The sequence below is a fragment of the Pseudorca crassidens genome, chromosome 5 (genome assembly GCF_039906515.1).
Source record: "Pseudorca crassidens isolate mPseCra1 chromosome 5, mPseCra1.hap1, whole genome shotgun sequence".
Classification (NCBI taxonomy): Eukaryota; Metazoa; Chordata; class Mammalia; order Artiodactyla; family Delphinidae; genus Pseudorca; species Pseudorca crassidens.
The window spans coordinates 5,402,994-5,418,769 of NC_090300.1; the positions used below are offsets into that span (position 1 = coordinate 5,402,994).

The 15,776-nt window shown below is 39.3% G+C and overlaps 1 protein-coding gene across 3 annotated transcripts in view; it reads left to right on the forward strand.

Annotated features, from left to right (window-relative positions):
• Nucleotides 1-15,776, forward strand: part of NGLY1 (N-glycanase 1) — a 63,110-nt gene that overhangs the window by 26,822 nt on the left and 20,512 nt on the right. For all 3 annotated transcript variants that reach the window (XM_067737337.1, XM_067737336.1, XM_067737334.1), the window contains exon 4: nt 9,409-9,577. In XM_067737337.1, coding sequence (XP_067593438.1) covers nt 9,409-9,577 — 169 coding nt within the window. The remainder of the gene's footprint in view (nt 1-9,408; nt 9,578-15,776) is intronic.

Below are 15,776 nucleotides of genomic sequence, written 5' to 3' on the forward strand. Positions count from 1 at the left end.
TGTTTTCTTCATCTCTATTTCATTAATTTCTTCTCTGAACTTTATGATTTCTTTTCTTCTACTAACTTTGGGTTTTGTTTGTTCTTCTTTCTCTAGTTGCTTTAGGTGTAAGGTTAGGTTGTTTCTTTGAGATTTTTCTTGTTTCCTGAGGTAAGATTGTATTACTGTAAACTTCCCTCTTAGAACTGCTTTTGCCAGGTCCCATAGGTTTTGAATCGTTGTGTTTCATTTTCATTTGTCTCTAGTTATTTTTCGATTTCTTCTTTGATTTCTTCATTGATCCATTGGTTGTTTAGTAACATATTGTTTAGCTTCCATGTGTATGTGTTTTTTTAGTTTTTTTCTCGTAGTTGATTTCTAATCTCATAGTGTTGTGGTCGGAAAAGATGCTTGATACGATTTCAGTTTTCTTAAATTTGCCGAGGTGTGCTTTGTGACCCAGCATGTGATCTGTCCTGGAGAATGTTCCATGTGCATTTGAGAAGAATGTGTATTCTGCTGCTTTTGAATGGAATGCTCTATAAGTATCAATTAAGTCCCTTGGTCTAATGTGACATTTAAGGCCTGTGTTTCCTTATTTTCTGTCTGGATGGTCTGTCCATTGCTGTAAGAGGGGTGTTAAAACCCCCACTATTATTGTGTTACTGTTGATTTCTCCTTTTATGGCTGTTAGGATTTGCCTTATGTATTGAGGTGCTCCTGTGTTGGGTGCATATATATTTACTTGATCATTATATAGTGTCCTTCCTTATCTCTTGTAACACTCTTTATTTTAAAGTCTATTTTGTCTTATATGAGTATTGCTACTCCAGCTTTCTTTTGATTTCCATTTGCATGGAATATCTTTTTCCATCCCCTCACTTTGTCTGTATGTGTCCTTAGATCTGAAGTTGGGTCTCTTGTAGACAGCGTATATATGGGTTTTGTTTTTGTATCCATTCAGCCAGTCTGTTTTTTGGTTGGAGCATTTAATGCATTTACATTTAAGGTAATTATCAGTATGTATGTTCTTATTGCCATCTTGTTAATTGTTTTGGATTTGTTTTTGTAGGTTTTTTTCCTTCCCTTCCTCTCTTGTGATTTGATGCCTGTCATTAGTGTTGTTTGGATTGCTTTTTCTTTTTTGTGTGTGTATCTGTTGTAGGTTTTTAGTTTGCTGTTACCATGAGGTTTTGATATAGCAATCTGTATACAAACATGATTGTTTTAAGTCGCTGGTCTTTTAATTTCCAATGCACTTCCAATATCCTGCATGTGTACTCTCCTCTTCTCACAATTGCTGGGTTTGATATCATATTTGTGTGTGGATGATTTCCTACCTTTACTCTATGTTTGCCTTTAATGGTGAGCTTTTCCATATGTAATTTTCTTGATTCTAGTTGTGGTCTTGTCTTTTCTGCCTAGAGTAGTTTTTTAAAGATTTTTTGTGAAGCTCTTTTGGTGGTGCTGAATTCTCTTAGCTTTTGCTTTCTTTATCGAATCTAAATGAGAGGCTTGATGGGTAGAGCATTCTTGGTTGTAGGTTTTTCCCTTTCCTCACTTTAAATATATCATGCCACTCCCTTCTGGCCTGCAGAGTTTCTGCTGAAAAAAATCAGCTGATAACTTTATGGGGATTCCCTTGTATGTTATTTGTTGCTTTTTCCTTGTTGCTTATAATATTTTTTCTTTGTCTTTAATTTTTGTTAGTTTGATTAATATGTGTTTCGGTGTGTTCCTCCTTGAGTTTATCCTGTATGGGACTCTCTGCACTTCCTGGACTTGAGTGAGTGTTTCCTTTCTCACGTTAGGGAAGTTTTCCACTATAATCTCTTCAAATATTTTCTCAGGGTCTTTCTCTCTCTCTTCTTCTGGGACCACTATAATGCGAATGTTGCTGTGTTTAATGTTGTCCCAGAGGTCTCCAAGACTGTCTTCATTTCTTTTCATTCTCTTTTCTTTATTCTGTTCCACAGCAGTGATTTCCACCAATTTGTCTTCCATCTAACTTGTTCGTTCTTTTGCCTCATTTATTCTGCTATTGATTCCTTTTAGTGTATTTTTCACTTCAGTTATTGTATTATTCATCTCTGTTCTTTAAATCTTCTAGCTCTTTGTTAAATATTTCTTGTATCATCTCAGTCTGTGCCTCCATTCTTTTTCCAAGATCTTGGGTCATCTTTACCATTACTCTGAATTCTTTTTCAGGCAGATTGCGTATTTCCACCTCACTTAGTTGTTCTTCTGGTGTTTTATCTTGTTCATTCATCTGAAACATATTTCTCTGCTGTTTCATTTTGTCTAACTTGCTGTGTTTGTGGTCTCTGTTTCTCAGGCTGCAGGACTGTAATTCTTGGTTGTGGTGTCTGCCCCCTGGTGGTCCAGGTTGGTCCAGGGGCTTGTGCAGGCTTCCTGGTGGGAGGGACTGGTGCCTGGCCACTGGTGGGTGGAGCTGGGTCTTGTCCCTCTGATGGGCAGGGCCACGTCAAGGGGTGTGTTTAGAGGTGTCTGTGTGCTCAGGATGTCTTTAGGCAGCCTGTCTGCTCATGGGTAGGGCTGTGTTCCCACCCTGTTGGTTGCTTTGACTTAGGTGTCCCAGCACTGGAGCCTACATGAGCCACAGCCGACCCCCGCCTCCCCAGGAGACCCTCCTAGACCCACAGGTAGGTCTGGCCCAGGCTGATATGATGTCACTGCTTTGCCCTGGGTCCCAGCACATGTGAAGCCTTGTGTGCGCCCTCCAAGAGCAGATTCTCTGTTTCCCCCAGTCCTGTGGAGCTCCTGCGCTCAAGCCCTGCTGGCCTTCAAAGCCAAAGGCTCTGGGGGCTCCTCCTCCTGATGTGAGACCCCCAGGCTGGGGAGCCTGACATGGAGCTCAGAAGTCTCACTCCTGTGGGAGAACCTCTGCAAAATAATTATTTTCCAGTTTGTGGGTTGCCCACCTGGTGGGTTTGGGATTCGATTACACAGCGAAAGCGCCCCTCCTACCGTCTCACTGTGACTTCTTCTTTGTCTTTGGGTGTAGAATATCTTTTTTGGTAGGTTCCAGTCTTTTTCATCCATGGTTGTTCAGCACTTAGTTGTTATTTTGCTGTTTTCCTGAGAGGAGATGAGCTCAGGTCCCTCTGCTCCACCATCTTGTCTCCTCTCTGTTCTGTTTATAATTTTAAATTGACACCAATTCTGCTTATTGTATGCAAAGCCCTTCTCTAGTCTCCACATCAAAGTCAAATTTGTTCCATCTTGAAGATGTTAAAGAGTTAAGTCAGAATTGCAGAACCTTCAAATGCAGACTTAAAACGGTAGGAGCCCAGCATGAAGAGCACTCGGGTTCAGCCTCCTGGCCGCCCTGGTGTCTTCTTCCCCTGGCTGTGCACCTCTGAGTTAGTCGATTTTTAAACTATTTAAATCTCATAAGACAACTTCTTAGTCTGGATCTATATGCAAACTTTGTAAGAGGAGAAATCTCCTCCTCGTCTCCCTTGGACACAAGATTTAAATGTTCAATTTCTTGTTCGTGAACCATTCTTAAAAGTAACATATATTTACATACTTTCAACAGGCAATTATGACACGTATTTACATTGGCATTCTTAATATCCTTTAGAAATGATGATGTGGTATATTTTGACATGAAGACAATTATTATGTGGTGAAAAAAAGGTAAACTAAGAATTCCAAAATTAAACAACATATGTTGTGTGTTTGTGTGTATTTCCATTTTTCTTATTAAAAACACACATACATAAATATGTTCATTTTTAAAAGGTCTGGAAAGCTGTACACTGATATCTTAGCTATAATTTTCTCTGAGTGGTGAAATTATAGTGATTTCACATTATTTATACCATTCAGTATTTCCTGAAAACTTTCTGCAACATTTATTACTGTTACAAATAGAATAAAGCGGTTTTTGTAAGAAATGTTTATTGAAGTCACAAGTTGATTAAAACTGTCGTTAAAAATTTATTAAACATAACTTTTATGTTAAGAAAACAGGTTCTAAATTTAAAAGCCATTGAAGCAAAGGGTTGTAAAAAGGTAGAAAGAGGGCTGGTGGGCTTGAGAAGCCTTGTCCTTTACTAAAGAAGTAAATTTGCTGATCCAAATTCCACTGCTTCTGTTTTGTGTGATTTGACAAAAATACACATTGTACTTATTTTCTTATAAAGAGTCTGAAATATCTCACATTAGAAACCAAATAATTGGAATCCAGGTATGATTAGTGAAGAAAAAAATCTTTTTTGCTCTAAAACAGATTTCACGTTTTAAACTCCCATTTGTATTCCAAATAACTTTTAACTCTTAAGCAATGAACTGTTGCCTCATCTACATGGTTACCCAGCTGCTATAATGGCCATGCAATCAGCAAACTTCTATTTTTATGAATTAGTTTTTTTGGCACTGTGCTAATGAGTATTTAAAGAAATAAGGCAAAGAAAATAAACTTTATTCTTCAAGATTGTTTGAGTGCCATTAAAAACCACAGTGGGGGCTTCCCTGGTGGCGCAGTGGTTGGGAGTCCGCCTGCCGACGCAGGGGACACGGGTTCGCGCCCCGGTCCAGGAGGATTCCACATGCCGCGGAGCGGCTGGGCCCGTGAGCCATGGCTGCTGAGCCTGCGCGTCCGGAGCCTGTGCTCTGCAATGGGAGAGGCCCGTGTACTGCAAAAAAAAAAAAAAAACCACAGTGAAGGTGGTAATTTCCAGAGTGAAAAATGAAAATAAAAATTCTTTGGATGAGTTCTTACCCTCTCAGTAAATGAAAATCTGTGTGTAAAAATAAATAAATAAATAAATAAATAACAACCGTAAGGGTCTCCTCTTTATAGGAATTCTTTCAGGTAAAAATGGAGACATGCCTGTTTGCTTGTTTGTTTGTTTCTGTGTCAATTCTGGTAAAAAGCACACTCCTTCCTGCTGTGGATGCCCTGGGTTTCCCACCTTCAGGTCTGCCCCATCTCTTCTGTCATCTGTTAGTAGAGTAAATGTGTCTGCACCTACTAAAGGCCAGCCCATCCTCTGTACCTGTGTTCCTCTCCTCTGTTCACCGTGGGATGGCAGGTGGACTGCGCAGTCTTGACCTGCCCCTTTTCTTGGAGATTCTTCTCAGTGGCATTGAAACCTTGCTTTAGGCCAGTTTTCATCTAAGCTTGGACCATTGGCATCAGAATAACCTGGACACGCAGATTCCCGGACAAACCCCAGACAGGCTGAGCCAGAAAGAGAGGGGGGAGCTTGGAAACCTGCATTCTTCCCAAGCAGATTAACGTTTATGAACCTCTCATGTAGCTCTTAGAAACAAGCCGTCACACAAGTATCCCTGGATCGTGCATTCCTGTATTTCTCACTTCCTCTTCACAGCAACTTTCAGGGAGAATCCCCAGTACGCATCCCTGCATCTGTACTCCTCATGTACTTGTCTTGCAGGTCTCCTCATTCTAACATGTGCCCCGTCAGTAAAACATTTCTGAGCATGTCCTCTCAATGTGTATTTATTTGTTTATAAATTATATACATATACTAGTATGTCAGTGTACTCGATACATTATAGAACAATGTAAAGAGGAGCTAGAAAATAAGTAACATTTTTAATTTAAAAAATGTATTAACACTATATCATTTCAAGAACGTAGACATGTCTTATTTTAAATACTCTTGATCATTTTGTTTGTCAGATCTCAGTAGATTGTGATTTTTTTTTTTTGGCATTAAAATATGGCTGTTGAAGGGGCTCATACTAAAATAATAGATGGGTTAGCCCTGCCATTTTCTTCTTGTAACACTCCACATGTGCTTACATTGTAAGTATTAGCCTCAGTGCCTAGAGGTCTTTGAAATCTTTTTTAAGCCAGGTTGAGTGTTAAATTAGTTAAAACCGCATAGTATAATCTGTAAATCCGCTGAACCAGGCACATTTGAACTGCAGAAGTTTGTAGCATCATGGGAGCAGAAGTAGGAATGAGCCGTGCCACTGTGAACCCCTCCACTTTGTGGGACTTTCTTCCCTCAGGATGGCTTCTGTAGCCTGGGAGGAAGCCACCATTGATCCAAATATTAAATATTATAATAAATTGCTTTACTTTTTGGACAAAAAAATAATATAAATAGAAGTTGTAATATTTTCTGTCCCTATCCCAGTGGACCACTTTGTACAGCTCCTTTGGGGCACCTGGCCCACTTCGGGACACCACTTACACCACTGAGTCTCTTAAAACTTGTTTTCCTTATTAACACTGTTACAAAACTTATTACTAAGATCATCAGTGATCTCCACGCTGCTAAATTTAATGGACTTTTTTCAGTTCATTTTTATTTGACCGTTCGTAGTTTTTAGCTCAGTTGACCATTTCCTGGTGTTTCTCCTATTATAAGTGGTTCAACCATTGACCCAGTTGCTCATATGTGAATCATTCCCAAATATTTTTCTACTTTCCTAACTGCCCCCTGACCCCACGGTTCAGTCACTAGGATTTGTTGATTCTACTTCCTACATGTTTTTCGTATCCATTCGCTATTCTACCACCTCTGTCCCCACGCTGGTTTAAGCCTCCGCTCCCTCAGAGTTCGGCAGTGGTCCCCCAGTGAGTCTTCTGAGGCCTGCTTTCTCCCCCCTACAGCTGGTGTCAGACTCAGAAAACACAAATCTGATCATTTTACTCCCTTGCTTAGGTTTCTTTAATAGCTTCCCATTACAGTGGAAAGAGACAGGGAAAATCTAGATGCTTCCCCAGCCCAACTTCTTGCTCAGCTGTCTCGCACCATCATTTCCCCTGGGTGCTCTGTGCTCCAGACACACTGACTTTCTCTCTGATCCTTCACAGCATGTTAAGTGTATCCCCCTGCGCAGACTCCCCGGCTACCTACACGTTGCTCCCTGTGACAGGAATGGTCTTCTCCCTTCCCTGGTTACCAGCTGCTTCCCATCCTTCATATTTTACTGCAAATATCATTTCTCCAGGGAATTCTAGTTGTACAGTTACACTGTCCTCTGTGTTTGCTTTATAACTCTTACCGTACATATGAATAAACTGTCCAACCATTATATCCCCCGTACCTAACAGGTAATAAAGGCTCCTTAAATATTTGAGTAAATTAGCATCATTGTAGCAATATTTGTTTCTGTATCCACAGACTCCCTACTCTGTGAGGATAATGTCCTTGTCTGGTTTGGTCTCCATTATTTTTCCATCATCTAACACATATGCACACACACATTTACACACAAACATTTGTCGACTTCATGTGAAGATTCTCTTGTTTCTTGTTTAATGCCTTCCCCTTCAGACTGTAAAGTGATGATGTCTGTTTTGTGCACCCATGCCCAGTGCTTGATACAGTGCCTGACATTACAGTAAGTATTTGGTAATGGTTTTTATTTTTTAAATTAATCTATCTCTGCCTTTTAATAAACAGGTTAATCCATTCCTATTTACTGTAATTCTAATATGTTTGAACTTACTTCTGACATCTTATTTTGTGTTGTCTGTGTCCTTCTTGTTTTTTTTTTTTTTTTCTATTTTTGTTTAGATTGACCAAGTTTTCTTCCATTATTTTCCCTCTAAAAATTAGGAAGCTAAGTATTCTCCTTTTAGTCTTCTCATTATTCTCTTTAAATTTCTAATGCAGGTATTTACTTTATATTTTTCTGCCAACATCTTACAACAAGACAGGAACCTCAGAAAGGATTTACTCTTCTCCCTTCCCTGCCACCTTTCTTAGATTTTGCTTTTCAATTATCATTATTTATTTATAACAATCGGAACTTAAGTTTAACTAGTTTGTTTGGTTTTTATTTAACTTGCTCCTGCTCTTTTATCCCAGGCTCTACTCCTTGGTGTTCTGTTTATTTACTTTGGCTATATTATATTTGGGGGGGACAATAACTTTTCTAATAATTTTTTAAAATAGGATTTGGGAGTGATATATTTTCTGCATTGTTACATATCAGAAAATGTGTTTATTTTGCCCTTCTATGTAATTAGTTTGCCTGGGTATGCGTCGTATGTTCTCATTTTCTCTCAGTATTTCAGAGATTTTACTCCGTTGTTTCCAGTGAGATGTCTGATATTGAAGGCTTTTAGTATTTTGTTTTTAATCCTTTTTACTGTCATGAAATGTCACTATTACATACCTGATATAGTTTTTGTTTTTGTTTTCCCATTCACACTGGCTCGCTCTTCAACTCAGAGATTTTCCATTATTTCTTTGAGAAGTTTTTTCTTCCATTTTTTTCTACGCTACTTTCTAGACTTCCTGTTAGCTGGATTTGGGAAGTTTGGGGGTTTATCCTCAGTGTCAGTGTCTATTTGTTCTTTTGTACTGCATCCTCAGAAAATGTCTCAATCTTCTAATTGATTGATCACTTAGCTGTGTTTGTTCTGCTGTTTGACACACCATCTGTGCTTCATTTCAGTGTTTACATTTTTAATTTCCTAGATCCATAGTTTTCTTTCTCTGACTCCAGTGTACTCTTGCACTTCTGAAGATAGACTTTTTTTTAGTCTTTTTCTGTATTTGCTGCCATTGCCACAGGTTCCTCCTTCTGCTGTTGATTCTAGTGCATCTTCTCAACAATACGGGTTGTTGTAGATTCACAGGGGTCTGAGAGTCCCTGCTAGCCTATCTGTGAATACCGCATGTGGTTTCAGCCACTGTGGGGAGGGACAGGACATGCCGCCAGGTGGGCTTTGCCTGAGCAGCACCTCTTCTGAGCCGGGGCGCTCGTCTTTCCTTTTAGAAGTCTAAGCGTCCGCCCTCACTGCCCAGAGACACACTTTTTTGTTGACAGTGGTGACCAGAATGTCTAGCTGTTCCTCGCGTGGAGCCCAGCAGCCTTCCTCACGCTCACTCCAAGGCCCCTTCCTGCTCTGCGGGTCCTCAGGCTCCTCTCTCCTTGGGATTATTTTGAGAACTTTTTCTTAGTTTTTGTAACCACTCTCTCTAGAGGGGCTATTGCCATTGTTTCTTCCTTTAGTCCATTGGCATCTGCCTTTCCTCTCAGGAATTCCTCCAAATTCCTGATCCCTTGAGAGTAGTCCTCGGTAGCTAATGCGCTATAAAGTTCTAAAAAAATTGTCGTTTACAGGGATTTGAAGTGGAAACAGCTGTCAGATGCATTACTTAGAGTGCTGTCTTGTTCCAGGTGTGTGGTCAAGAGTTCAGCATATCCCTGACTAAATATTTATATCCTCAGTAACATACTTTCAGATGAAAATATAGACATGTCTTAGACTGTGATACAGATATGGCTGTCTCCTAATACTAATTTTGTAAAGGTTTTGGGTATAACTATTATATTTCAATGAATCCATGCATTATCTGTGAAATCATAGAACCCGTGTGTTTTTATGATGTTTAACATAGAACCGGTGTTATTATTTTTATAGCAAATGGAGAAAAGCTAATTTCATTATTTTCTTTCTGTTAGGTTACTACTGGTGATTCAGTCATTCTAAAAGCTCTTCAGTCCAACATTCAGCATGTACTGGTCTATGAGAACCTTGCTGTCCAGGAGAAAGTGCTGGCTTGTATTCCAGTCCAAGAACTAAAAAGGAGATCACAAGAAAAGTTATCTAGAGCTAGAAAATTGGATAAAGGTAGTGGCTTTACATAACCATTCATTGCTAAATATGCATCATTGCTAAATAAATGGGAATGCTGAAATGGTGCCTTTTGCTGTTGACATTGTAAATACGTAACCCAGTTCTATTTGGATTTTTAAGAAGTACAGTAGTATAATTTTTTATTGCATACACCTCATGCACACTGGAATGTGTATTTGCAGTTTAATCATTGATATATGATTTTTTTTCAGATATAGTAGATCTTTAGTCCATGGAATATATGATGGCATTATTAGAAGATTCTAATGTGAATTGGAGAAAAACCTTACTCAAAATTAATTCATGTGATTAGACCACTGACTCCCTTTAATAGACAGTTACTGATAAAGAGTGTGGATATAGAAGCCAGATACCTGGGTATAAATTCAGCTCTGACTCTTACTGAGCAAGTAGTTTAATCTCCTTACCTCAGTTTCTTCATTTGAAAATAGGAATGATAATTTTAAGAGGTAACTGAGATAGTACATGTAAATGGCTCAGAACAGTGCCTGCCACATTCATCAAGCAATAATTGTTATTTTCATTAATGGTCTTAGGATTTTAGTTGTTAAATGTTTCCAACTTCAGCATTTTTACTTTGAGTTTTATGTAATTGGTTTTTATCTGTTAAGTCATTTCTTAATACTGTCCTTTCTAGGGGGTTCTGTAGTATTTTTTTGGTGGTTGCCCTAGTTTACAGTAAACATTTTTTTTCCAATTTAAAAAAAGAATTATCTTATATTGGTATACTTGATTGATAATGTTGTGTTAGTTTCAGGTGTACAGCAAATTGATTTAGTTATACAGATACATGTATCTATTCTTTTTCAGATTCTTTTCCCGTGCAGCTTATTGTAGAGCACTGAGTAGAGTTCCCTGTGCTATACAGCAGGTCCTTGTTTATCCATTTTATATATAGTGGTGTGTGTATGTCAATCCCAGACTCCCGATTTATCCCTCCCCCTCCTTCAAAAGCATTATGCTGCTTCGTGTGTAGTGCAGATACGTTTCAACAGAATGTCTCAATTCTTCCTTCCCATCCCTTGAGACTCTGCTGTCATTCATTTCACTTACCCAGACACTGTAATCACTCAGTACATTGCTATTGTTATTATTTAAGCCGTTACTCTTTAGACTAAGTAAGAATGAGGAAAATAACAGATTTTATGTTACCTTCATGCATTCTTCCCCTGATGCTCTTCCTGTATGCAGGCCGGAGTTTATGACCATCACTTTTCTTCTTCCCGAAGAACTTCTTTTACTGTTTCTTTCAGGGCAGGTATACTAGAGGTGAAGTCCCTCAGTTTTTCTCTGCCTCAGAAAGTCTTTATTTCTCCTTCACTGTTGAAGGATAATATCCCTGGGATAGGTTGGTGGGGATTTTTTCTGTCAATGACACTTTAAATTTCTATTCACTCTGCTGCCTGCTTGTTTATGAGGAGAAGTCTACCGTAATTTCTATCTTTATTCTTCTTTAGGTTTCTCCCACCTGTGCCCCTCACCTCCCCCTCCATCCCCAGCTTCACTCAGGATTTTCTCTTTGTTTTTAGTTTTCTTCAGTTTGCGTATGATGTGCATATGATGTGCATATGTGTGGTTTCTTGGTACTTATCCTGGTTGGTGTTTTCTGAGCGTCCCAGATCTGTGGTTTGGTGCCTCATTAATTTTGGAACATTCTTGGCCATTATTGCTTCAGGTATCTCTTCTGCTCCTTTCTCTCTTTCTTTTCCTTCTGATATTCCAAAATAGGGTATCCTATTCCACCTTTATTTATCAACCGTTTCCCACCATCGTTAGATGTTCTGGTCCATTTTTTAAATTCTCCCACCATAATTGGATGTTCTAGGTGTTTTGTTCCTTTGTTTTTATTCTCTTTTTTCCTCTTTGATTTTCAGTTTGGGATGTTTCTGTTGACCTGTCTTCAGGCTCAGTGATTGTTTCCTTGGCTGTGTCCAGTCTGCTGATGAGCCCGTGAAAGGCATTCTTTATCTCTGTTAGAGCATTTTTGGTTTCTAGCATTTTTTTTACAGTTTCCATCCTTCTGCTTACATTGTTCTCACATGTTGTCTACCTTTCTCATTAGCGTGCCAAACATATTAATCATAGTAATTTTAACTTCCCTAATTCCAAAATTTGTGCCGTATATGAGTGGTTCTAATGCTTTGCTTTACCTCTTCAGACTTTTTTCTTTCCTTCAGGTTTTTCCTTGCCTTTTAGCATGCCTCCTAATTTTTTTGTTAAATGTTGGATACGATGTATTGGGTAATAGGAACTGAGGTGAACAGGCCTTTTGTGAAAGGTGTAAATGTCCATTTTACTAGGAATTGGACACCGTTAACGACATTGTGTTTAATGTTTGCTGTAAGTGTCAGGGGCTTTGGGTTCCTCTGGTGTTCTTGGGGTCCCTCTGTTGTCTGTGGGCTTCCCTAAGGACCCCTCCTTAGCTCGAGTCTGCATCCTGCAGATGGTTTAGTTGTAATCATCCCCTATTGTTGTACCGGAGTCCTGTTGGTGTGGTGGTGAGGTGTGGGAGAGGAGCATTCTGTAATCTTAGGGTTAAATCTCAGGGTCTTAGGGGGCCTTATGCTCGGGCCTGTGACCCACCCTCCATAGGTGAGACAGGAAGACCAGAGGGGCCTAGAGTCAGAGAAGTGCCCTTTCCCCAAACTTACTTAAGCTACAGGTTTGTTGTGAGACCTTGAAACAGTTCTTCCTCTTCTTGAATTAACAGGGTGTTTTGGTTTTTTTCTATTTATAAAACAAGGATGCTTATCAGCATGTGGTCACGGAGGCTCTGTCCATTTCAAAGTACTGTGGTCCTGTACGTGATGCCTGACATACATGCCTATTTCGCAGGTACTTACTGTCATGTTGTGTGTGTGCTGAGCCCTGCAGAGGAGACATAGTTAGCAATGTCCCTGCTGCCGTTTGCCCTGGCATTTTTTCCCTCTAATTATAAAAGTAATACCTGTTTTATGTAGAAAATTCAGGAAATAGGGGGAAGATAAGCCATCCATAATTTCATCACATCAGAATGCAACTTCTAAGATTGTGTATGCAGTTGACCCTTGAACAACACAGTTTGAACTGTGTGGGCCTGCTTACACGCAGATTTTTTTTCTCTAAAGACATGCTACAGTACTACATGGTCCAAGGTTGGTTGAATCCGTGGATGTGGGACCACAGAGGGTTGACTGTAAAGTTATACATGGATTTTCCACTGCGTGGGGGAGATCAGCACCCATAACCCCTGCATTGATCAAGGGTCAACTGTATATCCTTTCACACTTGAAAATATAAGGGCAGGATAATGGCGTTTTAATGTAAGTAGGAAAGAAGGAACACTTCTTTTCTGGTAGAGGCATTGGCAACTGCAAAGGCTCCGTGGGTGGGAGTGAGCTTGGCATGTTTAGGGGATGGAAGGAGGGCACCTGGCGTAGCAGAAGGAGCAAGACAGAAAGCTGAGAGAGGCAAAGGCAAACATTAGTTTCCTGTGCTGCTGTAGCAAATTACCACAAACGTGGCTCCTCGAAACAGCAGGAGAGTGCTGTCTCACAGCTCCGGAAGCCGGAAGTCCGTAATCAGTATCCCTGGGCCGAAGTCAAGGTGTGGGCAGGGCTGGAGGGGAGAAGCTCTCCCTGCCCCTGTCCGCTTCTGGGGGCTGCCTGCAGTCTGGCTTGTGGCTGCACCACTGCAGTCCAGAAGACCAGCATCTTCACACCCGGCTCCTCTGCCGCTGCGTCACCTTCCCCTCTGTAAAGTGTCCCACTGCTTCCCTCTTGAAAGGACACGTGTGATTGCATTTAGGGCCCCCGTTTAGTACGTAGGATAATCTCCCTGGCTCAGAAACCTTACTGCATCATATCTGCGGAGGCTTTATTTATTTTTTTTTTTGCCTTCTTTGGTAGGATTCACGGGCTCCAGGGGTTAGAGTGTGGATATCTTTTGGGGGAGCTACTTTTCGGCCTACCACAGGGGCCAGCTGAAAGAACGAGAGTGGCGACTTTGGCTTGTATTCTGAATGAGATGGAAACCCTTGGGAGGGTTTCAGTCGACTCAGGCTACCTTGCATTCTGAAAAAGATCACTCTGCTCTAGGGACTTGTTGGAGAAAACAGGATGAGAGTGCTGTTTTTCTTAAAGTTCATTTTTAGTCCATTCACGAATATCTCCTTGTTGAGAAACTTTCATGTTGTACAGGAAAAGCTGAACTCTCCCTGCCAGTCAGTCCTCTGCCTCCTCTTCTGCAGGTAACAGCTATTACCACGTGACGTGTTCCTTTTCATATCTTTTCCTGTGTATTTCCACCCATAAATAGTTATCTGTAAAAATAAATAAAGTTGCATGGGTTTAATAAAGTGTATCATCTCTCATATATTCAGCTCCGTGGTGATTTTCATTTACTGACATGTCTTGGAAGTCATTTTCCCTCCCCCTAGTGCTCTGTAGTGTGCATGCACTGTTATTTATACAGTTCCCCACTGATGGACACCAAGATTTCCCTGTTCTGAAGGCTGCTGCAGTGAAGATCCTTGTAAAGCATGCCTGCCTACATGAAGGAATGTTTCACTGGGTTAGATATAAAAGTATCAAGGGTTGTGTGATACTTTTATACTACAGTGGATCCCTGCCAAACAAATTGCCTTCCAATTTATACCAGAAGTGTCTGGGAGTGTTTGTTTCAACTTAATGAAATTATTGAACTTCTTTTATGGACTGTACTAATTTTTCTAATGGGTTCTGTTAATATTCTTACTGATTTATAGACGTTCTTAATATATTCTGTATACTTTTCTTTGTTAGACTCATTACATTTTTCTCTCAGTATTCTTTAATTTCATTCAGTGTATCTTGAAATTCAAAAGTTACAAATTTTAATGAGAAAATTATTTTTTCCGTTTTTGTTTTTACAGTTGTGTTTTGTTTTCTACACCAAAGCCATAAACGTAAACTTCTACTGTTACTTTTATAATATTCCCTCTCTGTGTATAGTGTTTATATATATGTATTAGAATGAATGTAGTAGGGATCTGATATTTGGATAGCTACTCGTCCCAATACCATTTGTTGAACAATCCATCCTCTTAGAACTACTTTAAAGGCTAACTTTATTAAATACTGTGTATCACTTAGAAATCTATCTTTCAGGACTCTTTGCTTTGTTTCATTCATCTCTGTCTATTCTTTATCAGTATCACAATATTTTAATTATTAGAATTTTGTAATGTGTTTTGATGTACTGTAGACAGATTTATCTCATTCTTAGTCAAAGTTGTGTTGATCATTTTGTGCCTTTCCTCTTTCACATGAATTTTGCAGTTAGCTTATCAAAGTTTATGAAAAATTATTTTGTAATTTCAGTTGATTGCATTAAAGTACAGGTTATTTTGCGGAGAGTTAACAACTTTGAGTTTTCCCATTCAAGAACATAATGTATTTTGGCCTTTTAATATTCTCTGTAGTTTTTTTTTCTTCTATAGTTTTTTTATTTTGAAACGTATCAAACATAAATACAAGAATAGCGTATAACAGATCAAACACCTGTGCCCAGCATCAGACTTTATTAGATCTTAACATTATGCCATATATCTCCTTCATATATTTTTTTTTATTTTTAATAATAAAATATTAAAGATAGGAATGAGAATCCCCATATATGTCCCGAGATTGTTTTCCCCTCTCCTTTTTCCCAGAGATACCACTGTCTTGAATATGGTCGAGAGAGAGATCTTTTTATTTGATAAAGTGGATATAATAATATATGTCATGCTCACTTGCTAGGGTTGTTTTAGATAGATAGTACACATGGTTGTGCTTTTATGTGTTTTGTGAATTATATTGAATGATGGTGAATTATATTGTACAGTTGAAGCACTAATAGAAAAGCTAACAGGATGATTTTTAAGGTATCCAGAATTCTGTGATTTCTGCCTGTAATAACTGTGATTGTTTCATATTTACTTGTGAATATACCTGATAACAAATATAATGCAGTCATTTAAAAATGTTTGCCAAAATCAGACTTTGTTACCTTCCAGGTGCTTCAGGATCAACTCCAAACTGTCAGTAGTTCCCTGAGAGGTGGTTGTATTCAGCATGGTGTCGGTCAGAGGATGCAGTAAAGTCCCACTGCTTTGAGTGTGCAGTGGATTACGTCCTTGTATTTCAGCCTGCTTCACAATACACTGACAATT